The sequence below is a fragment of the Hemicordylus capensis genome, chromosome 1, assembly GCF_027244095.1.
Source record: "Hemicordylus capensis ecotype Gifberg chromosome 1, rHemCap1.1.pri, whole genome shotgun sequence".
NCBI lineage: Eukaryota > Metazoa > Chordata > Lepidosauria > Squamata > Cordylidae > Hemicordylus > Hemicordylus capensis.
Genome location: NC_069657.1, coordinates 281,894,934 through 281,919,263, shown reverse-complemented (window position 1 = coordinate 281,919,263; position 24,330 = coordinate 281,894,934). Strand labels below are relative to the sequence as shown.

The window sequence follows — 24,330 nt, the reverse complement described above, 5'->3', positions numbered from 1 at the left end:
TCTGTGTACTCCATCTGGTGATGTCTGTGTGTATAGGCACCACTCTGGTTGTTTGAAGAATGTGTTAGCCATGAAGAGATCATTGGCTTGGCAGAAACTAATAATTTGTTCTCCTGCTTCATTTCTGTTTCCTAGGTCATATAGGCCGACTGTGTTTTCCTCCTTACCTTTTCCAACTTTGGCATTCCAGTCTCCAGCCCCCAGCATCACATCTAGCTTGCATGTTCTGTCAATTTCAGACTGAACTTGAGCATAAAACTCATCAACTTCCTCTTCTTCTGCATCAGTTGTTGGGGCATAGACTTGAAGAACATTCATGTTAAAGGGTTGTCCACAAAATCTAATTGATATTAGTTGGTCACTGTCCGCATTGTACCCAAGTATTGCCATTGCTATATCCTTCCTGACTATGAAAGCAACACCGTTCCTTCTTTGGTTTTCGTGCCCGGAGTAGTAAGTGGTATGATTTTCTGACTGAAAGTGTCCCATTCCAGTCCTTTTAATTCACTGATGCCCAAGATGTCAGTCTGTAGTCGATTCATTTCATCTTTCACTGTGTCGAGCTTTCCCATATTCATGCTTCTTATGTTTCCTGTTCCCACTGTAATTCTGTCTTTGCAGCTTCAGATTTCCTTTTCCCGCACAGCAACATCAGCTGCTAGAGGTCCAAAAGGCTTTAGTCTAACCACGTCATAAACACCATCAGTACTCTGAGAGATCCTCAGCTCTTCCTCAGTAGCATGTTGAATACCATCCGACCTGAGGGGCCCATCATCCGACACTATATTGACAATCATTCTCTTTTGTCTATCCATGTGGTTTTCTTGGTAAAAACAGGAGTGGCTTACCATTACCTTCCCTGGCACAGTATGAAATGATGCCTTTATCGTTGTCACTGAAGTGATCGTCCGCCTCCAGCACCTTCCTATATCGCTGCTGCCCAATATAGGTGCCTGCTTGCTTTAGCTGGGCAGCTGGGATGACCTTCGCACTTTGATTGACCCTACTGGGAGTATACCTCCCAGCGTACTTTGCTCATTCCTCCCAGGAACACCCACCACGACCACCACGATGAGACAGCATAGCAGGACTTGGTGGGGAGCGCTTAGTATATACTATCCTCAAAATCATGATCTGGAAGACTGGGAGCATGCCAGTTCTCCCTTCCATCCTCTTGTCTTCCATGACAATTCTGGGTTGATCTAATCATAATTTGTCATATTTGAATCAGACAAACTGAGTAGCACTAACCTCCAGACTATGGCTTGAAGTACGTTTGAAAACCATGCTTTGGAGGTTAATGCTAATCATAGTTTACCAAATATGGATGTCACAGCAAACTCTGGCTATAGCAACCTGGAAGAGAAGGAATGAATTTGTGCACAAAGGAGGTGGAGGAAATGTTCACATCAATGCCATATACCCAAGTTGGAGGATCACTAGTTTCAGAACTTTTTAAAACATGCAACCAGGCATTATATACATATAACAATCAGGTCATGCAAAAGTTGTATATTAGATGATGTAAAAAGTGACAGATAACAGTGGGAAACGTAAAGTGAGTACTCCAGGCTCCTGATCAAGTATACCAATTTCTCCTCCCTGAACTAAATATGTTTCCTGCTGATTCCACTGCTATTCCCCATGGAGTCTTCATCAATGAATATAACACTCTTCTGCAATAGTGCTGTCAAATTCCTAGTTCTGAGGATTTTCTCCACAATATGTAAGCTTTGAAATGTCATGGAATGTGACTTCAGGCAACAAAATATGTGTGCACAGACAGGAAAAGGCACAGGTGTGTATTGTAGCAGCACATGTAACATTCACAGATTTCACTCGTGTAACATTGTACAGTTCTAAATTTTCCTTTTAAAAAGCCCTGGCTATTGTGATAGGATTTCTGTGTCATAGAATGTGACTCTAGGCAACACCTCCAGATGTTAACAAAGAAATAACAAATTTTATTTTAACAAAATTTTAAAAATTGTTAAATAAATAAATAAATAAAATGTCGATGGGGATGTTGTTCTACAACTCTTATCATCCCCAGCCATACAGTTGTGGCTGGGAAATGGAAATTGTAGTCTAACAACATCTGGGGACCCAATTTTGAAAAACCCTGCCTTACTGCAAATCCCCCACCCCACCCCACATGGCTGCTTTTTGGAAAAGAAAAGAGCATTGAGAGAGCCTATCATGTGTACTTTGACCGTAAAATTTAAAAATGTTAGATTTTCCTACTAAGTTACCTAAGGCTGTGTTTGACCATGTTGACACCAATAGAAGAATACTGGAGAATTGTCATAGAATATCTTGCTTATAATGGGTTCATCAGCCCAGAGGGGCAGCTCCGCTAGGGCAGAGCTGTCAAGATGCCTTCAGGACCACTTTAAGGTGCAACAGGGAAGCTATTCACACAACCGCTTGAAAGTGGGCTAAGGGAGCCCAGCCCGCCTTCAAACAGTCGTGAGAACCACCAGGAGTTGTGCAGCTCCCAGCAGTTAGCCCGCGTAAATAACCCCCCCCTCCAAATGAGGTTAATGGAGTGAGTGCTCCGCTAGCTCCGTTTTGGCAATTGTGAGTTGCCACAGCGTGGATCCGTGCTGTGGCAACTCATGAGAAGACCCCTTACTGGGATGGTCCAACAAGACTCCCTGGTTCGGGGGCCTCCCCAGAATGCCCTGCGCCATGGGCTCGCGTGGGGCTTTCTCGGACTTCCAGGAGCCAGGCTGCCCCCGATCCCTAACACCCCCACCAGCTCCGTTACGGAGCCTGTAGTTGTGTGGGTAGCTGATCTGGCCGCCCAGGGATGGCTCCCTGCTTGTGTGCGGGGAGAGCGGGCTAAGCCCACTGTCACCACAGACCACCTTTAGGTACTTCACTTTGACCATGTGAAGCGCCTCAGGGTCTTTTTAAAATGGCTTGTTGCCATCACAGCAGTATCCCAGTCCCTTTTCTCAGGCAGCTCAATTTCCCCCACAGGTTGGGCTTGTTACCATCATGGCCGTCCTTGGTGGAACCTGTAGGGAGTTACATTGTCTGGGGGAGTGAACGCCACTGACTGCTCCTGTTCCATCAGCTGCCAGGCTACCTGTCCTAGCAGTGGGCCTCCAGTGTACACCACCCTTCAGGGTCTCTGCCTGGCTCTGCTTAAGGGCAACAGAGGCAAAGCCCTGCCCCTTGGTTCTGTTGAGACACTTGACATGGCTGACCACAAAGCTGTGCAGGAACACCCCCAGGCTTTCCCACCTGCCTGCCCCATGCCCCTCTCAGTAAGTAAAATGATAAATGATTGGTTATGCTTAGAATAACCCACTTCAGAGATAGTACCTTCCATATACTGGTTGAAAAGTAAGAAAGAGAAAAATCCCCATCTGTATGTGTGTGTAACTAGTTATTGTAAACCATCAACATCTTTTGTTTGTGACATTTCAAGTACCATGTATCCACTGATACTTCAGAAATGTTAGTAGAATATCTGCATTGATAAGATCCATGCCATGTAGCCACAAACTAATTTCTGTGTGTTTGTTTTCCTTTTTATATTTCAGTCTTTCCTTCCTGTTCTTAGGCTGAGGGCCAAACTGCTTGTTAAATTAAAGCCACTATTGGGGCTGATGTGCTTGATTTTTACAACTTAAATAGCAGCCGGAAGAGAGGCTTGATCAGGACTGCAGCATGGGGAGGAGGGGCGCTTTGACCCTTTGCCACAGTCTACATTTGGATTGTCCTCTCACGCCTGCTATTTCCCTGGGAGGGAAGCTCTCCTTGGTACTGATGAGAGCTTCTTTCCCAAAAGAAATTACAGGGGGAGGGGATAGGGTTATCGTCCCCCGCTCCCCACACCATGGTCCAAGTCCTGATCCCACCTGAGGTTATTAGTTAACTTCAGGAATGAGCCCCAATTGCAGCTTTAAAATAATGAGCCTTTTCTCACGAGCAGTGAGAAAAGGCGGCAGGGTTTGCAGTGAGGAAGCCTGAAAAACTTACCTCCTCGCAGACGATCATGTTGTCTTCTCTGGGTTCTCAGATTGCCTACCCAGATGAGCACTGGCTCCTGCCGGTAGCTCCAAGGGTCGGGGTGGTGGGATGCCCCACCCTGCCCCCCAGAGTTCAAATAATGCACTGCACAACCGTTATGGGGATTCCCCGCTTCCTGAGGGTGCTGCAGTCTGGCAGCCATGGTTTTTTTGACAGACAGTCAAAAGAACGAGGTTAGGAGAGTGCTTGCTCTCCTGACCTCGTTTTGGAGGGAGGCTCCACAAGTGGGTTTGCCACTGTGGTGCCGCCAGGATCGGGACTGATCCCGGCGGCTCACACAAGTGTGCAAAACCAGGCTGGGCTTCCTTAGCCCAGTTTTGTACACGCATGTGAATAGCCTGAAAGTGTATTTTGGCCCTAGGTTTTCGTATTAACTTGATCTTTGTGTTTACTATGAGTTACTGGGGAGACAACTCGGAACTTCTTTATGTTTAGCCTTTTCACATATTTCCTGTGCAGTGCTTAGAACAGCCCCATCAACCTGCCGCCCCCCTTGGTACTTTTCAGAATCCCCTCTTGAGGCTTGGAGAGCCCTTGTATAGAACACTTTTGAAGATTGCTTCCCACACTGTGCTTAAGTCACAGGAGCACTCCCACATACTGTCCTTTTGTACATAAATGTAAGAATCTTTTCCACAAATGTGGACACACATCTTATCCAAAATGCACATAGGTGCTGCCAAGCCCTTCCCAAGGTCTCAGCATCCATTTATAAGTGATTTTAGATACAAGAGTGACTGGCAGGAATACTTCTGCGGCTGAGACTTCATTGTTCACATGACCAAAGAGAGATTTCATGATCGGTTCTTTGTCTTAATTTACTTGTATCTGCTAGAAAAGATTTGTTTCCCAGTAAATTAAACATGAATCTGCTCTGCTGGGGACCTTGCATAATAGCTAATTAATTGACCCACTGAGTCTTGAATCAATATTTTGCTCTTTAAAGTAGGAGTAAACAGCAGAACCAATGTTGTTCCTTGCTTAGGTGAGCTGGATGTCTGCTAAACATCCACTCCAAAGGTTTTGGGCAAACATAAGGCTTTGGGGAAGCATAAGATTCACAACCCAGTCTAAACTCATTCACGTGGAAACGAACATGTACGTTTCAAATGAGCTATCTTCTAAGTAAATATGCTTAAGATTCAGTCTCAAACTTCCTGCCTCTTTTGTTCATACTTGGGAAATGTTCCCAGAACTCCAGGAACGCTGGGTGCAAGAACCTTGCAAGTCGTTGGTTTGTTCAGTAGATGTTTGTCATATTGTGAACTGTTCAGAAATACTCTTTAGTTGTCAAAGTAGTTTGCTGTGTAGCTGGAGGATGTATTTAACGAAGCCTTGAGCATGCAGAACTCATTCTTTTGATCATAGCCTGTAGTTTCATTTGCTTCTGTTTAAGGGCTGAGGGAGCTTTTTCAACATATACTTCTACATGGCAGTTTGCCCCCAAATCCTGATGTTTCTAAGACTGTTTGAACTGAATTTAAATGGTTTAAATATCACCAGCTGTCGCACCCTCAACCTGAAACATTAATGAGTCTCCTTTTGTGTGCATTATTATCTTCAACAGTACCTGTTGAAAGTCAATGAAATCAAGATTAAAAAGGGGGTTGACTTGCTTCAAAACCTGATCAAGTATTTCCACGCACAGTGCAAGTAGGTTTTTCTTATCTACATAGTTGTATGCCCTGTTGAAAATGTTTTTACTTTCTGCAACAAACTGTAGCACTGAAATTTTTTGAAGAGGTATACAGGTGAACCCTGTTATCTGCGGGTATTCTGTTACGTGGAGGAACTGCACATAATGGAACCACTGTTCCCTGTAAGGCATGTGCGTGCTCACAAGTTTATGGATGTCCACTCAGTTCATTTTAGATCCTGCTCAGGTTGAATCAGGAAGGCCCCATTCTGAATGCAGGTGTGCACCCACTGCCTTGATACTGCCACCCAGGACAAAACTCATTCCGCCCAGAGATGAAAAAAATTAGAGGGAGCACTGAATGGAACTGTGGATAATGGGGTATCGAAATCAATAGGATGGGGGTGGAGGGGTTAGGTTCCTGGAGGCTGGAAAATGGGTGAAAAGGGGGGCATGAAAAAAATGCCCTACCGTTCTCCACAGCTCTCTGGCTGTCCAGGAATGCCCCTTCCCAAGTCCCGAATGCCCCACTGTCCCACAGAAAATTACGGAAAACAAATAAGCCACAAAATGGTTCCTCTTTATAAAATGGTGGCTGGAAATTACCTCCAGGTTCATTTGAAAATGACCTAGCAAGATCGGGTGTCAATTAGGCACCTGCGGATAATGGAATCACGAATAGCGGTACCGTGTATAGCAAGGTCCACCTGTATATGAATTTATTTGGCTTAGCTATACATATTTCACTGCTGTTCTTCCATCAATCTGAATGGTTTAAAAGGTCAATTATTGTCTTGTTGGTGTATGATTTCAAATGAAATGAGGCATTAGACGGTGATAATATCATGGCATGCAGTTGTCTGCAGCCCATAATTTCCACATGGTCATTTGGCATGATTAGTAATCTCTCCATGAAAATGAGAGAGGCAGGCTGCTGTACCAGCTTTCATATTTTCTGACTGTGTCTAGTGACAGACTTGAGTTCTGTTATAGTAGAAAAATACACAGATAAAAATAGTGGCTGACACTTTGAGGAAAATTACTCAAAGTAGTCTCATTGAAATTGAATAAATAATTAATAATAATAATAATAATAATAATAATTGAAATTAAAGGGACAAGTTATGCATTGCATTAAAAAGGCAACTAGGAAACTGCTCAGGAAGAAGCACGCATATTTGCTTAGCTTTCATAAATTCTTGCAGTTACAATATTTCAGTTTTTTTCCGCTGCTTAGTATTTTTGGCACACTAGAGTAGTAAGGAGAGGAGAACTAGTCTTGGGAGCATGGGAGAAGAGCAGGTCTTGTGGTAGCAAGCATGACTTGTCCTCTTTGCTAAGCCGAATCTGCCCTGGTTGCATATGAATGGGCGACTAAATGTGTGAGCAGTATAAAATATCAGGGATTGAGCCGCTCTGGGAAGGGCATCTGCATGCTTGCATGCAGAAGGTTCTAAGTTCCCTCCATGGCATCTCCAAGATAGGGCTGAGAGAGACTCCTGCCTGCAACCTTGGAGAAGCTGCTGCCAGTCTGGGTAGACAATACTGAGCTAGATGGACCAATGGTCTGACTTGGTATATGGCAGCTTCCTATGTTCCTAAGGGGAGGGAGGGCAGGCAGAAAGTTAGGGAATAACGTCTCAAGGCTACCTTAAGATTTCTGAGCATTCAGCAGATATTTACAGGGGTGTAAATATCTCAATCCTTATTTGCTTATGCATATGGATGCGAGATGGTGGTGTTCAGATGCCATGCTATATGCATGGAACTCCTGTGTGACCCTCTGGATTCGGTCCATTGCCTGCACAGTTTCAGAAATAAATGCATGATCACCAGGGTAGAAACTCTTCTTTACAAATGAAAGTAGAGATACTCAAGGAACTTTGTTCTGTATAAAATTCCAAATTCTGCACTTCATACAGGCTCGTGGAATATGCACATCAATATTTCAAAGGTGTATGTCTCTCAGTACTGCCTGGCAAGTCTGTTTAAGCAAGAAGCATAACCATCTCAGACAAGAGCTCTGTAGGAGCTGTTTTACACAGATGGAACTCTGGCATGAGTAGAATCCAGAGGAAAGAGCTGTGGCACACAAGGACAAGGCAGTGGAGTATAATCAGGAGTATTAACGGTTTAATGAAAATAGATATTATTTACAGAGAGAGGCAAGTACAGTCTGCTTTCAGTGTTCTTGCTGCTGGTTGTTTTTAAGCCCCGCCTCTACTCCAGGACTGGATTACAAGTAACTAAAACCCCATTCAAAAGCTGGCCTGGTTCAAGGATTAGATTAACCCCAAACACCACAGCATGAATAAGGACTTTCCTTTTACTTTAGTTATGGGACAGTGAGAAGTGCCATTCCAACACAGAAGTGAAAGGAGATCCCTTGCTTGCTCTGTATGCATGTGCATGTTCATGAATTTCTGATTCAGGGCGTACAAGTGGAAACACTGACTACTTTGATTTGTTAGTTATCTACCACATGCAGTGCATGCAGCATGAATCATTGGTGGTATTCTCACATAGAGGTACAAAGATTGGCCAGGGTCAGTAGTGACTGGCATATGAAATAATGCTTTAATGATGTTGTAATGTGTATTTTATTGTATGTAAGACTGAATGCTCCTCTCTCTCCTGCCTTTTGGACTCCTGTAAGTAACGTCAGTATTTTGCTCTTCATTAAGTTTTGGCAGTCGGTCAGTCTACACTTTGGGGTCTTGTCTGCAAGTAAAAAGCTAAGACAGAATGTTATTGTTACCCCTGTTAAATTAACTAAGAGGCAACTTTTAACATGGTGATTCTCTTTATTTAGCAGTGGGAGAGTTACTGGCCCTATCCACCCCCAGCACAGTACCTCCAGTGACTGTTGCTGGTGTCTATCTTATGTTTCTTTTTAGATTGTGAGCCCTTTGGGGACAGGGATCCATCTTATTTATTTATTATTTCTCTGTGTAAATCTCCCTGAGCCATTTTTGGAAGGGCGGTAAAGAAATTAAATAAATAAATAAATATTGTGATAAATACTGCAAGAGGGGTATCTCTCTCTCTATCTCTATCTCTGTCTCTATCTATCTATCATATTTCTATAACACCTGATATGTACATCTCTAGCCGGTGTACAAAATTTAAAATATTTAAAAGTTACAAATTAAAATATATAACAGACAATAGAATAAAATAGATATTAAAACAAGTTTTAAAATTATTAAAATTAATTCTAATTAAAAGCCTGCGAAAGGAGAGTCTTGAGGTTCTTCAGAGAAGGAGATGCTCTTATTTGGATATTTGGATCATATCTTTTTCTTGAGAGATCAAGCATCCCTTTTTCTAGAGAACTGAGGGTGTGTGCTTTTGTATAACCTTTTCTTTTTCTTCCTTTCAATCTCCTTTTGTCACAGAAATCTCTTAAGACAGAATCCCATAGGAGCCTAAGAGACCAGATTGGTGGAAGAACGGTCCTTTTCCTAAGACTTGTGAATCTTGCCCATTCCATGTCTCTTAGGAGAGGAGAATAAATTCCAAATTGCAGAGGACCCTCGGGAAATATGTTTCTGATAAGATTCGTTCACAGAATTTCAGTTTTCATCCCCGGGCCACATATATCATGTATAAATATGTTGATCCAAGCTCTTGTGTCTTATCTGTTCAGAAAAGTCCAGGCATTTTATATTAATTTTTCATTTCCTTTCTTGAAAAAAAGCAACAACCTGTTTTTTCCCCTTCCAAAGCTTCTTTCAGGATGGCCTGAAAGCAGTTGAAAGCCTCAAACCTTCAATAGAGAAGCTCTCTACAGACCTTCACACAGTAAGTGACCATATATTTGTTGTTCTGTTTATATATTTATTAAGCCTATACACTTGGGTAAAATCAGAATTCCACCACCAGGAAGTAGTAGAATTTGGGACAAGTGCTCCTGGTAGCGTCCTGGTGGGGAGTGTCCTGGTGGGGGGCATCCTGGGGGGCGGCCTTTAATTCGCCACCCAGCACTGGCACGCGGGTGGCTGGGTAGCACTGAGTTCCTCAGGGGCAGCAGAGAGTGTGAAACTGCTCCCTGGGAAGCCTTTGTGCTGCTGGGAAAATGCATGGGCTTCTGCCGATTGAAGTCCCTTGTAGGACTTCTCCCTCGGGAAAGTTCAGACTGCTCCCAGTTCAGTGCACCATCCTAATAATGGTGCCTGACATTCTGACTATGGCAGCCTCAGCATGCCCTGAAGGTGCACCTATGCTGCAGAAGGCTTCCAGAGTTGCCCAACTGGGCTTGCAGCATACGATCTCTTGCCGGCCCTCCACCTGACATTACCCCTGCCCACACAATCGATGATCAGGAGCATTCAACAGCTCCTGCATTTCGGCTGGGGTCTCCTCCTCGTTACATCTAATTGTGAGAATCAGCCCAAGGATGAAATTGATGTAACATATTTGACTCTAACCACAGTTAAGGATACAAGGAATCGTGTTTTGGGGAAACAGGGAGGAAGTGCACAGACCTTCAGCCTGATTTCTGCGGTTAAGAGATCGGAGGTGTTACCTCTGTATTGGAGAAGATGCATGCTGATGAAAAGCAGTAACCCAGTTTTGAATTTATGTCTCCATTCCAGATTAAACAAGTACAGGATGAAGAAAGAAAACAATTAATTCAGCTTAGGGATATTTTAAAATCTGCACTTCAGGTTGATCAAAAAGAGGTGAGCATGTAAGGTGATTTAACAAACTTCTCTAATTTAGAGAACTATGGGTGCATTTATACTCAAATATTTTAACAGACTTCATGAAATTAAGACTCTTTCCCCGCATTTTGAATACAATATGATGATGTCTTGGAGAGCTTCTGCAAGACTGCTTTTTCCTCTGTGCAGAAAAGCTCCCTTCCTTGCTTCTTGTTGAGTGCTATACTACAGTACAGGAGCTGCAGGTTTTTTTAAATTATTCAGGCAGAGTTCAAATATCATGTTTTTCATCCAAGTGATAGCTTTTGGAATGGTTCCCAGAGATGCATACAAGTGAAGAGCGGGGGAGGCGGGGAGGGCTGAATGTGCCAAATCCATGCAGTTTGTTCAGTAACAATGCTGTGAGCTGGACCCTGTATTTTTGCTCAGGAATTACTCCTGAACAAATTGTGTGGGTAGCACATGGAGACAAAACACTTAGGCTTGCATACGTTTCACTGATACCTTTAGAAAATCTATGCCATGGATACAAAACATTCTATTGGTACTGACCCTCATTTGAGACTGAAAGCAGCTTAGTGCTTAATGCTTAATGCTGTGATCAGGACTCAGTGAAGAGCATTAAAAAACAACGCCTCAAAGCATATATGACCAGCAAAACTGTGTTAATCCTAAGCAAACACACACACACACACACACACACAACAACAACAACAATCAAGATATATTTTTCAGTAAGAACTGTTGGTAGAGCAGTAGTTTGTTGGCTGTGAGATATCACTTTTCAGAGATGTGAGCTGGACATTTTTGTTGAACATGATAAGTGTAGATCTTTGAAAGACTTTCACTGTGTATTTCCCCCCCTACTTTTTGTTTCTAACATTCAGTGTTCCTGCTAAGGCATGTGCATGTACACATGCTCACACATTTTTTGATGTCTTCTCAGTTAATTTTAGATCCCACTCAGATTGAATCAGATTGATCCAACTCTGAATCCACATGCATCCACATTGCCATGATACTGATGCCCAGAACAAAACTAATTCTGCGCACAGATGAAAAAAATTAGAAGGAACTCTGGTCTTAAATTCCATCTCTAAGAAAAAGGGACGGGGCTGAGATAATCCTCCTCCTATCCTTGCTCTTTCTCACCCAATCCAGCTAAGCAGTATTGCAGGTGCATGCATTTTCTGTGCACCCAAAGGGGTGAATTGAAATCTTTAGTATGATGCACAATCCTAATGGGGGATAGGAGAGTCCTACTGTGGCACTGCTGCAGAGATAGAAACAGAGGTGCTGCTGGTGCTGGGGAAGATGCTGGTTGCGTTACCAGCATTAGTGTAGTTTCTCCCATTTTGGTGAATGGGAGAAAATACAGTAATGCTGGTAGCATAGCCAGTGTCCTCCCCAGTGGCATTGCTGCTTCCATGTTAGAGGTGTGCACGGACTGTTTGGCACTGTTTGGTCCAAATTTGGACAGAACCACAAGTATGCGAATCCATTCAATCGAACTGATCGGCTTGGCCTGTTGGTTCAATGAAGCAGCTCGAATCAGTTTGCAGAGTTCCGGTTCGTGATCATACTGGTTCTGCATGTCCTTATTCCATGTTCACAGTAGTGGCTCCGCAATACCCTCCCATCTGCATCATGTCAGCCACTGTTCTTTATTAACTTTTTCTTATGGAACCTAATCTTGCTCTATTCAAATACTCTCTTCATGAAAGAAAGAAAGAAAGAAAGAAAGAAAGAAAGAAAGAAAGAAAGAAAGAAAGAAAGAAAGAAAGAAAGAAAGAACTTGTTGAATATACAGGACTATAGTGGAGCTGTTTAATTGTGAGCCAGCCAATAAAAAGCCTTTAAAAGGTTGGAGTCAGTGGCTTATATCCAGACTGGTACTGCACTAGTGGAATGATGTTGCATTAGTGCAGTGATGCACAATGCTGTGCAAAGAAAGGAGATCTGTTCAAAATTTCCTTTATTTGCACTAGCAGAAGGTGATCACAAAGTTGTGCAGCACATTGTGCAATATGTTGCACACCATGTTAAACAACTTTGTGTATGTCTCAGAGAAGGTGTTCCACCAGCACTTGTGCAACATCACACAGTAATCACAACTTTGCAACTCTCCGCATTTATGTGTATGCAGCTTCTCTTATGCTAACACTGTATTAGTCTGGATGTCAGCCAGGGTGGAATGAGAAAGTTTTGTCTCAACAGTAGGTATGTTCTCCTCATCTCCCCTTTGTGAACTTTTATTGGCCAGGATCCAGCAATTCAATATGTGATATGGATAACTCCAGGGATTTCTGTGGTGTTTTCTAGGGATGTGCAGAATGTTCCGAAGATGGAACATTCTGCCTCGAAACGGGCCATTTCAAGTGTTCTGAGCTCGAAAATCTTTTAAAAGGGGGCCGACCTCTGAAAAGAACATCCCAACCTGTTCTGAGCACCATTTTGGAATCCAAAATGGCACTCCTCTGCCCTCTCCACACACATGGTAGACATTTGCATGGTACACACCACCACACAAATGACCGCTACTCGTGTGTAGAGGCAGAAGAGCTCCATTTTGGATTCCAAAATGGCACCCACACATGCTCAGAGGCCAGAAGAGTGACATTTTGCTCACCCAGTCCTGACAGAACGATCCACGGATTTTGCATTCTGTTCCGAACTCAGAGTGGAATGCAAAATTCATTTCAGCTAGTGTTTCCTCGCAGCCATTTGCATTGCTATTGGGGCAAGATAATTGTACTGTAAGTAAAAGCAGCCATCCATGCAAGTGGGTGTGATGGAAATTTCAGTGAAACATTTTGCTGCGTGTGCATTGCTCCCATATATGTGAATGTTGTATTACTGGGTTGTAACCTTGTTTGATGCTAGAAAAAGACAAGAGGTCTTTGGAGGATGTTTTCCTTTTCTAACTGGGATATATAACCTTATATTCACAAGCAGGGAGTATAACATTTACAACCAAATGTCTGATTTGCTATTGCAATATTTGATGCTTGTTAAATATGAACATGTTTATCATATGGCTTGTGAATGTATCAGTCTTGAATGTATATCCACAGGGTATATGTATATACATGTACCAGTAAAATTAATGGAAATATATATACTTTTTGAGTATAGAATCAAACTTGTAGCACTTGTTACCAATCCTAGAAACATAAGTGTGTGTGCAAAAGTATATACTTAAAAATCTATATTGCTGTTCCCTTAATGTACACTGAGTTGTTATTACATCCTTCTGCTATGCTATCCAGTACTGTGTGTGTTTGCACTGCAACTTACCTTCTTTTCTTTCTAAAATGCATCTGCCTTTTGTGACCGAAGTCTAGGAGAGTAAGTCCTTCTAACATTTTTGTAAATATTACATTGCATGATTTTCACTTGTACTTCAAGTAATTGGACTTCTCTTTTTAAAGAATCTTGCTGGCCAATTGTCTCTTTTATTCCATGTTTTCCAAATTTGTGAACATATATTAGCTATTTTACATGAATGAATAGTTGAATACAAGCCAACTGAAAACTATTTTCTCTGCTGAAATCCAGTTGCTTGGCTTTTGTTCACCAGGAGTCCCTTAGAGTTCTCTTTGATGTGTTGAGAAGGATTAATTTGCACACAGATTAATTGAAATTTGTATATTTTGCCTCTTAGGTATTTATTATTTTAAATATACAATGTAAGCCAGTTGCAATAATATATATTACTTCCCCTTGAATGCAAAGGGTGGCTTACTAGATAATATATTTTCATCAAATTTATTGGGAAATAAAGTGATCTGAGTGCAAGACATTCTTGACTTATGGTGCAAGCCGTGTTTAAATCTATGCAGTAACTCAAAAACCTTTGGATTAAGATGAGAGTTAAGGTGCTTTAAATTTTTGCCTGTGCTCTAAAAAGCATGGAAATCGTAAGTCAAGGCAGCCATTTTAACTGCTGGGCCATGTAAATGAAAAAGTCCAGTTTCTTATATTAATCTGGTTTTATAAATGAGGCTCCGCACACACAATACCTTGTCCTGATCTTTCAGCTCAAGATTGGGCTGGGGAGGGATGCAGCGAGGCAGAAATTCAGCAAGTGCAGCTTCCCCAACCTCTTGCTAGAGATGACCCAATGGATTTCCTCCTGATGCATCTCGTTTAAGAACATATGACGCTACTGCCTATTGCATTAGACCCCATCTAGCTCAGTACTGTCTGCTATGCCTGGCAGCTTCAGGCAGGAATTTTTCTTCATTCTCCGGGAGATGCCAGGGATTGAACCTGGGACCTTCTATATGTTACTTATCCACTGAGCTACAGCCATTATAACACTAAACAAGAGTCGGGTTATCATGAGGCTTTCTGCAGTTATTTCTGGAATCTGCTATCAGGAAAGACTTTCAGACATCTTGGAATTATCTCAGTTTAACCATTGTAGTTGAAAATTATTTGTAAGGGCAGGAATTTTTGTTGATGCTGCTGTTTATCCAGATTTTAAATGTCCCCACAGCAGAAAAGTGAAAATTGCTTATGTATCTTTTGTAATGTAAGCAATGCAATCTATTTGATTTGGATTTGCTTGTCATGGATAATGGGACAAGGAGAAACGTGATGTAACTGACACAGCTGAGCTGAAGCAGCACAAGTCACAGCATTTTGTAACAGATTTTCTTCTTCCAGGACTCTCAGCTCCGTCAGAGTACAACTTACAGTTTACACCAACCTCAGGGAAATAAGGAACATGGCACTGAAAGAGATGGCAGCCTCTATAAGAAAAGTGATGGGTGCGTATAATAGATAGAGAGGCTATTCTCACGATGAAGAGAAACCAGGCTAAGGGAGCCCAGCCTGGTTTCCCTCCATCGTGAGAACTTGTGGGTGAGCCTGGTGGTTCAACGGCGGCTAGCCCACCTAAGAACTCCTCCCCTAAAATGAGGTTAGTGGAGCACTCGCTCTTCTAGCCCCATTTTACTGATTGTGTGCCGTCACGGTGCACCACGCCGTGGTGACACACAAGTAGAATCCCAACCGGGAGGCTACAACAAGCCTCCTGCCGTCGGGATCTCCCCAGGATGTCCCGTGCACTTGTGCGGGACATCCTGTGACTTCTGGGGACCAGGTAGCCCCCGATCCCCCCACCCAACCGGCTCTGTGACAGAGCCGGTAGTCATGTGGGCGGCCGATCTGGCCACCCAGGGACAGCTCTCTGCTCATGTGCGGGGATAGCAGGCTAAGTCTGCTCTCCCCGCCGACCCTCCTCAGCTCCATACGTTCATCGTGTGTAGAGCCTCAGTATTTACTTCTCTTTTTCTTTTTTAGTAGAAAAGAGCCTGAGACTGAGTTCTTTTGAAGTCACTTCAAGTTATATCAAAATTTTGGTGTGTTTTTTTGTTTTGTTTTTTTAAATAAACAGAATCAGAAAAGTGTGGCAAAAGAGGAAGTGCACGGTTAAAAATGGTTTCCTGACAATTTCCCATGGTACAGTAAGTATTTGTTTATCGTATTCTATGCATATAGCCTGTTGCTAATAGAGAAAGCCAAATTAGGCTGCAGTTGTATTTATAGATATGGAATTAGCTAAATCCTTTTACTGCTCATTGAGAAGTTTAACCTTTTAAAGACAACTTGGCAAAATTGCTATGAGAATTAAATAATATTGGCATAAAACCTGCCCACTCATTCGTTACTATGCTGATATGAGGGACTGTGAAAACAAACAAATCTTTTCCTATGCTGCTAAAACCGAAGACTTGTTCTGTGCAGATGTTCTGTGAACAGAGTATAAGGAACATGCTATGAAACTATATGGTGGTTTCACTTTTTGAAAAATGTAATGTTTTGGTGGCATCGTGTTTAGAATAGGATTTTTTTCACTATAAAGTTTTATATGTAATATAGACTAGAATGCAAGTTGCTAATTCAGACTTGACATTGGTGGGGAAGGTAGAATGTTGCTGCTGTATGAGCTGAAAATCACTGTTGAGGAAAGAAAAGAAAATCTCACCTTGATGCCAGGGTAGCTTGTTTTAAACCAGAGCAATTATGCATCATCAATGTATATCACACACACACCAAAAAAAAAGGACGGGGGGAGAATGATATTAAATCTTTTATTTTAATCAAGTTTCCAACTTTCTGGTCCATGTATTTCCTGAATACACATGTAGCTAAATGGAGCCTTTATTCTGGTCAGAAAGATTATCCAAAAGCACCGGCTCTGCAGCCCACATGCCATTTGTACTACAGAATTTATATCTGCTTATGGGAAAAATTAAAGATTTCTGTTTGGCTTTCTCTGTACATATGTAAGGACATGAAGCAAGATAATTTACTTGAAGATTGAGTGCCCATAACCTTCTAGAAGCAAGGGATGGAAGTTACTAGGCTAAATGTTTAGTGCTATTTATTTTAGTCTAAATATTCATAGTTTATACAAATAAATACATCTGACCTATTGTGACTTGTTTATAATGCTTGATGTCCAAAGTTCCATTTTTACCACAGTTTGTGTGTTAGAGAGAGATTCATGGATTCAGTGCTAAGCGCATATGGATGTAGACTTCATATTACATTCAGATATGATTTTGTATGATATCTGAATCATCTTGTATGGTATCTGAATATTATACATGTTTGTATGCTTTTATTAAATTCAGATATCATTTTAAACCAGGTTATTTTAAGGAACACAGAATAGAACTGATTTTTAAAAATCAAATTGAATTGTACATATGGAGTTGTGCTGAACTCATCCAGCTCAGTATTGTCTGCAATTGCTGGCAGCAGCTCTCTGGGGTTTCAAACAGGAGTTTCCCCCAGTGTGTTACTCGGAAATGCCAGGGATGGAACCTTGTGCCTTCTGAATGCAAATCATGTGCTCTATCACTGAGGTATGCACCCTCCCCAGACTTTATTTTTAAAAATGGCATTTGCTTAAAATGATCTGTTTTTAATCCACCCTGCTGGAAATCCAAAACGGAAACATTAAACAGTGAAATAATCCTCCCTTCATTGGACTTCAGTTTGTCTTAGCAAGAGGGTATTCTATTTTGGCTTATTGCTGTTTCCCTTTCCCTTGAATATTTCTACCTAGATGTACCTTTGGAAATCAACACGTTATTACAGCACCAATTCATCTTGGCTTTTTTCAAGACTCTTACCTCTCAATTCTTTCCCATTTTGTTCTTATTTCACAAACAGTTCAAATGATGAACAAACTATGAGCTTGTGCTCTTCCTTCTCTGCCCTTCTTTTTACGCTCTTGGGCTTGGCTTTCCGGTCCATTTCCAGTTTATTGCTAACCATAGTTTGCCGTGACATCCAAATTGGCAAACTATAGGCTTATTCACAGGATGATTTACTGGGTAAGACAAGAGTTCTACCCACTTTCAGGAGCTCTGTGCACTCCTGAATTTTTATCATCTGCGAGGGAAAAACAAGGTAGAGAGTGCCAACTGTCAGATAGCCTCCTGGGTGCTTTCCAGGTTACACCCTACAACAGTGTCCATTATGTGTGCTTCCGTACTGCCTGTGTCTCAACAACGCAGTTCCCACCTTGTCAGCAAGGTGCCATTCACATTTCTGATGCCTTCTTTCAGGCTTTATCTTTGCATTACAGTTCTACAATAATGCGGGGGTGGGTGGGTTGTATTTTCCCATTGTTGGAGGTTTGCGCAAGCTAGAAAAGACTGCTCCCCCTGCTGGTGGCTGTGCACAACACCCTTTATTTACGGTTTCAAGATGATCCTGTCAAGCCGAAGTAAATTACCACTGAGCAGTGTGTAATTTGGTACATATGCTGGATAGCCTCCTACCCAGTGGGAGGCTAGCTGATTATCAGTTGGCGCCTTCTACCTTGTTTTCCCCTCGCAGGCTATCAAAAATTGAGAGCACATACAGCTCCCGAAACTGGGAAGGACTCAATTAATCCTTGTGTCAGTGAGCCTATAGGTTGGCTTTTGCCTTCCAGACAAATTCGGAGATGGGTTCTGATTCCAATTTGAAAGGCCAGGGCTAACCATAGTCTGTCAATTTGGATGTAATAGTTAATTGAGAACGCTAGAGAAGGAAGCATGCAAGAACAAGCTATTTTTTAACTGAGACACCAACTTTTAAAAGCTGCTTCCCACAGGACTAATTTTCAACACTTACTCAACTTCTGTTTAGCAGATTCCCAAAATCTGTATGCATGATGAAGTACACCTGTCAGTTTTGCTGATTACACAGGCATTAAAATAAACATGGATACATTGTTCGCAGGTAGTCAGCATGTTTTTTATTACGCAGAGGAATCTCCATATAAGATAATGATGATGTGTGAAGTGGCCCTCTGTTTCCAACATTAGATGGATTTTAAATTTGCTTTGCAGAGTAAAATATTTTGTAAAAGCTTTTCAGACCAGAATAGGACCACCACTCTCCAAGCTGAAAGAAAAGGTAAGGCTTTTGGCCTGAACGTCTTTGGAAATCAGTGTTTGGTGTTTGAAAATGTGAAATGTGCCTGAGCAGGTATGCTTTGCTTTAAATAGAGTGTTCTTTGTTTCTGGCTGTAAGTACTTCCCTCTTATGTCTGAGTATCAGTCCAGAGGGCTTTCTTTCCCCCTGTGCCCACATGAGTTGCATGGATTTTATTAGATTAGTGCCACCTAAGCTTTTCTGGAGTCGTCATTTTAAAGACAGAAATGAGAAGAACTTGTATGCCATGTATATTGTTGATAAGCCTCCTCTGACAGTGCTGGAAATGACTTCTTTGTTGGTTATAATCTGCAGTCTTTTTCTGTCCTAATAATTCTAAATTGCTAGAAAAAGAAGTGTCAGAGTACAGGCTCCATTAAATTAATGTGCAAGTAGGGTAGTCTAAAACATGGTGGCACAACTCCGGCCCTCTTGTAGATGTTGGACTACAATTCCTATTATCCCTGACTGTTGGCGTTGTGGCTAAGGGTGAGAATAATGATAAATAATAAAACTATATTTATGTGGCTGCCTCATAACAAGTTGTTCTCCGAGTGGCTCACAAAATAAAATAAATGAGGGGAGTTGTCGTCCAACAGCAGCTGGGGAGCCCAAGTTGTACAGCTTGGTCTAAGCCAATACCAGTGGAACCTTCTGTGCTTTATTAGCTGCTAACTATTGACTGATGCCCTCAGTTCTGCCTTTTAATGCACAAGAACAAAGATAATCATGGTACAAGTAGCGACTGTCATATCAATAATAGCAAATTTTTGTTTTGTTATTATTTACTCCAAAAATGGAGTAATACATTTAATTTTTTCCCTTTGAAATCCACCTATATTCGCTTGGAACATCTAGGATTTCTATACAGTGTTGGCAGTTGGCTAGCTTTTAGTTTTTAATAGCTAGCTAAGTTGGCTAGCTTAGTTTTTAATAGCTAGCTTTCCATTATCTAGTGAAGACTGCTGACCAGACACTGAAATGCTGACATTAGTAAAATCTGCACACGCACAAGATGAGGCACTTCAGGGCTTCAGCATGCTCTTACCATATAAGCCTGACCACAGCTACTCTTTACCCTGAATTTCTCACTTGGATTGGCTACCTGTAGCTCCTTGCCCTTTCAGGGTAGGTCTTTAGTTAGACTGGTTTGATGGCTTTGTATGAGTTTGTGCTTCAGACACCAAGCCTCATTTTGCTTGGGGAAATGAACCTGTTTCCTTCTCTTTGGCATCTTAGTGTGGCCATTCACAATTGCAGAATGACAATTCCCCTTCTGGACAGTTTCTGGCTTGGGGTTTTTTTTGGGGGGGGGTTGTTTTGTTTTTTGCAGTACCTTTTTGGGGGGTATTTGCAGAGAGGTGCTAAGGGTCAAGTGCTAACAGAGTTGCCAAAGCACAAGTCTACTAGATATTTCTTCCCATGCCCTGGCAACTTTGCATATAATCCCAGACACATTGGTGGGACTGTGGCTACTGAGTGGTGGGCGAAAGAAACATCATAATACACAAGAAGAAGCACTCCTGTTATTAATACTGGAGCAATTTGGGGTTGAGCGCTGGCTCAGGTTAGCCTCTGGGTTCTTGTATTTGGATCTTGAAGACATGTATGGTGAGGTGCCATTTATTTCTGACTTTCTGCAGTCAGTTTTCTGTAGTATTATTATCCGTTGTGCCTCCTAATTCCTACATCACATTTATGAGGAACTGGTCATTTTATTTTGCCTATGCTCTTATATTATATATACAATATGTGCTGGGTTACTCTGGAGTAATTAGATTATTTCTAGGGAGCTGTGTTTTGCTTTGTTTTGGTTCATCATCTTCATCTTAGTCTCTCCTTCTCTTTAAAAATATCGTGTCTCTGAAACATTATGCAAAGCATTCAATGCATCTTGATGCCACCTGCATAAAAATAAGCTATTTACATTTTATATCCCGCTCTCCCTCCAAGGAGCCCAGAGCGGTGTACTACATACTTGAGTTTCTCCTCACAACAACCCTGTGAAGTAGGTTAGGCTGAGAGAGAAGTGACTGGCCCAGAGTCACCCAGCTAGTTTCATGGCTGAATGGGTATTTGAACTCGGGTCTCCCCGATCCTAGTCCAGCACTCTAACCACTACACCATGCTGGCTCTCTAATTGCAGAGGGATTGGGCAAAGGGCTAGTTTTCAGTGAATAGTTGAAGGTTTAGTGTCTTTGAGGAAGATTTGGGGCATAAAGTGGGATCTGGGGTGGAAGAGTGTGGTGAGGTGGTAGTTCCTAATGGGTGGAGGCTACCACCCAAATTGCAGAGGGATTGGGCAAAGGGCTAGTTTTTGGTGAATAGTTGAAGGTTTAGTGTCTTTGAGGCAGATTTGGGGCATAAAGTGGGATCTGGGGTGGAAGAGTGTGGTGAGGTGGTAGTGCCTAATGGGTGGAGGCTACCACCCAAATTGCAGAGGGATTGGGCAAAGGGCTGGTTTTTGGTGAATAGTTGAAGTTTACTCATCTTTAAGGTTTTTCCCTATAAGGTATAATGGAGGTTTCAGCAGCCCCATAAGTGCACTTCAGATCCAAAACACGAATCGATTCGATTCGGATCAGCCGCGATTCGGATCCAAATCGAATTTGGGGTGATTCAGATGGGTCAGATTCAGATCCAAATCGAATCACGGCTGTTTCGATTTGGTTACAAATCGAAACACAGAAAATCCGAATTGCACACCCCTACCCCTGAGGTCATTTCCAGCCACCCCAGTCCGCAAATATGTGGACTTATCCCTTTCCCCCCTGTTTTTACCCTACGTATCCAGAGGTCGGGTGTCAATTACTTGAACATGGATATGTGAAACAGCGGATGCTGGATACACGAATTATGAGGTCCTCTGTATCTCCCATTTCAAATAAAGCATATCCAAGAAAAGTTGATTTACACACTAAGTGACTACTAGGAATTCACCATTCTCTGGAATAGAGAAAGAGAAAGCAATACTGTGTCAAAGAATGCTTGTCTTGCATGCACTGACTTCTCTGTTTGCAATACCAACATAATGTCTCTGCAGTGTAATGTTGTGTTATGCGATGTTGCAGTGGTTGAGCAGTTGGTTTGCAGTCTTATGTACAAACAAGGCCCTTTGGGTCATCCTCCTAATTAAAAACCCATGAACAGTCTGTCCATATACAGTTCCTGTTCCTGCTCCTTTTAAAAGCTAGAAAATAAAGCTGTGATGTCTTGATATAGTTTGTGCTTCCATTTTAATTAGGTTTATGGTTTGATTTATGTTGCAAAGCCTTTCAACTAATTCTCCTTTCTCCCAAGGTTGAAAAAAATCTATGACTTAAATAAATTTTTATACACACACACACACACACACATATATATATACACACCCTGTTTCCCCGAAAGTAAGACCTACCCCGAAAGTAAGGCCTAGCAGTAATTTCTGATGTACTGCTAATTGCCCTAGTGCATTTTGGGGGGCTAAAATTAATATAAGACACTGTCTTATTTTCGGGGAAACACGGTATATATATCAGCCTTTTTTATTTAAATTGGATTTTTGTGTGTGTGTGTGTACACACACACACACACACACCTCATAACTCCTAGTTATATTCTGCGAACTTGTTAACAGCAGTATATGGGGATGAGAGATAACAGACCTGATCAGTCCTATTCTGCAGGTGGTGTACATTCAGCAAATACACACACATACACTCAAGCCTTCCCCCCTGCAAGAGTGCAAAGACACTATGCCCATTCACACATTATGTTCAGCAGTTGTACAGTGAGTGTACAGTGTACACAGGTACAAATCTGAGCACAGGTACAGTCATTCACATGTTATGTTGAACACAGGTACAGTAGTACACTTCCTATCTGTACCATGCATTTGAAGGCCTGTATTTAAGTTCACTCTTAAAATAAACTGAAATACAATAATGCACACAAACATGTATACAAGTGTACTTGTACATCATAATGTCTGAATCAGGCTAAAGAAGGCCAGTAAATGAATAGAGGATTTGTGGAGATGGAATAGATCTGAGCAAGGAGGAGGAGTCTGGATATACATGCAAGGGATAGGGGAGGGGAATAGAAAGTAAAACCAAAAGTGAACAGAATGTATTCATGGAGCCCTGAGGAAATCTTTTCTAAGTTTATCCTTCATTTTAGAAGGGAAACACCTCTCATGGCAGCAGGCCATAAAAGAAACTCCACTTGGGAATATTTTAATGAAGTTCCTATACCTGTTGGTAAGACAGGCATGCGTGCAAAATGAAAACAGCGCAACAAAGAAATTCAAGGCCTGGTTGCCTGAATGAAACCGCATGATGAGAAATGTGTACCCACCATCTAAAAATGAAATCTTCATCTCCGAATATGTATTAAGATTATATTAGACAACAAGAATGTACTTTTACTAGAGACTGATGATTAAATATAATCTTCTTGACTAGTAATTTAAACTGTGACTTAAATTATAAAATTGAGTCCTTCTGTGAAGTGATTTAAATTATTTTAAAGCAATTCGATTTAAATCAAATCAACCCTGCTTTCTTCACACTGTGAATTGGTGTATAGGTTTGAATATACTGATGTAGGCTTTGCTTCAAACTAAATATTCTGGCTCCTATACCTTACTATGTGTAGAATCTGCATGTAGTTCAGTGTAAACTGACCCATGTCCCTGGAATCCTGTCATGAAAACATACATCCTCGGGACAGAAGGAGACAGTGCATCATAGGTGTATTTTTTGTTAATGTTTTCCCATCCATAGTCATTAGGAGCTGAACACATGAAAATCTTTTTGACTTTACTATTGAAGAAAAGTGCCGCTAATACTGTGTATTTGTAAAACTGTAATAAGTAATATTAGTTTTTCTTGTACCCATCTTTGAATGACTCTGTCTTGTGTTTTTATGGTAAAACTGTATATGCAGTTTTTGAATGTTAGTTTTGTCAGCTGCTGCAGTGATTTATTTGTCTCTAGCTCTTTAGATCTGCTGTAACAAGTAGGAGAGCCATGTGTTAGCTGTAATATGTGGGCCTTTTAACTATGAGATATTTTCTTCCTGCTGGGCCCATTTCAAGGAAACAAACTATTTTAATTTGATCAAATGCACCTTATGACAAAAGAAGGTGCCATTACTCCAGTGCTGTAGCAGGGAAATAGGCTTATAAATAAATTATACTTGCCTAATTCTTGCATAAGCCATTTGTAGCACTCCTATGAGTTACACCTGTGTTTATAAATATACATCCAAATGGAGTTTTAGAACTACAATTCATGGATACGCCCTTTATATACATATGAAGGTGTTTATATACATATGAAGGTATGTATTTATTTCGGGAAGGTATTTGAGACCATCTGCTTCTATAGTCTCCCATATCTCCCTCCAAGGTAATACATACCTCCGTATTGTAACATGGGAAGTTACACCTTGACTCAGTTTCTACAATCAGGTTGCTCTGAGCTTGCTCAAGACCTAATTGTTTCCACTTCCTGTTACTTAGTCCACCCTACCCCCAAATTGAGTACCTGCCTATTT

The 24,330-nt window shown here is 41.6% G+C and overlaps 1 protein-coding gene across 10 annotated transcripts in view; it reads left to right on the top strand.

Annotated features, from left to right (window-relative positions):
• The window catches only part of ASAP2 (ArfGAP with SH3 domain, ankyrin repeat and PH domain 2), a 137,902-nt gene that overhangs the window by 68,723 nt on the left and 44,849 nt on the right, over positions 1 to 24,330 (top strand). For 9 of the 10 annotated variants that reach the window (XR_008313775.1, XR_008313777.1, XR_008313776.1 and 6 more), the window contains exons 7-11: positions 5,612 to 5,697; positions 9,409 to 9,484; positions 10,279 to 10,365; positions 15,019 to 15,122; positions 15,752 to 15,821. Coding sequence is in view for 7 of the 10 variants with exons in the window: in XM_053285740.1 (XP_053141715.1) it covers positions 5,612 to 5,697; positions 9,409 to 9,484; positions 10,279 to 10,365; positions 15,019 to 15,122; positions 15,752 to 15,821 (423 nt within the window). In the remaining 3 variants the exon portion in view is untranslated. Of the gene's footprint in view, positions 1 to 5,611; positions 5,698 to 9,408; positions 9,485 to 10,278; positions 10,366 to 15,018; positions 15,123 to 15,751; positions 15,822 to 18,707; positions 18,775 to 24,330 lie in introns of all 10 variants that reach the window. The other variant, XM_053285739.1, reaches the window with a different exon arrangement.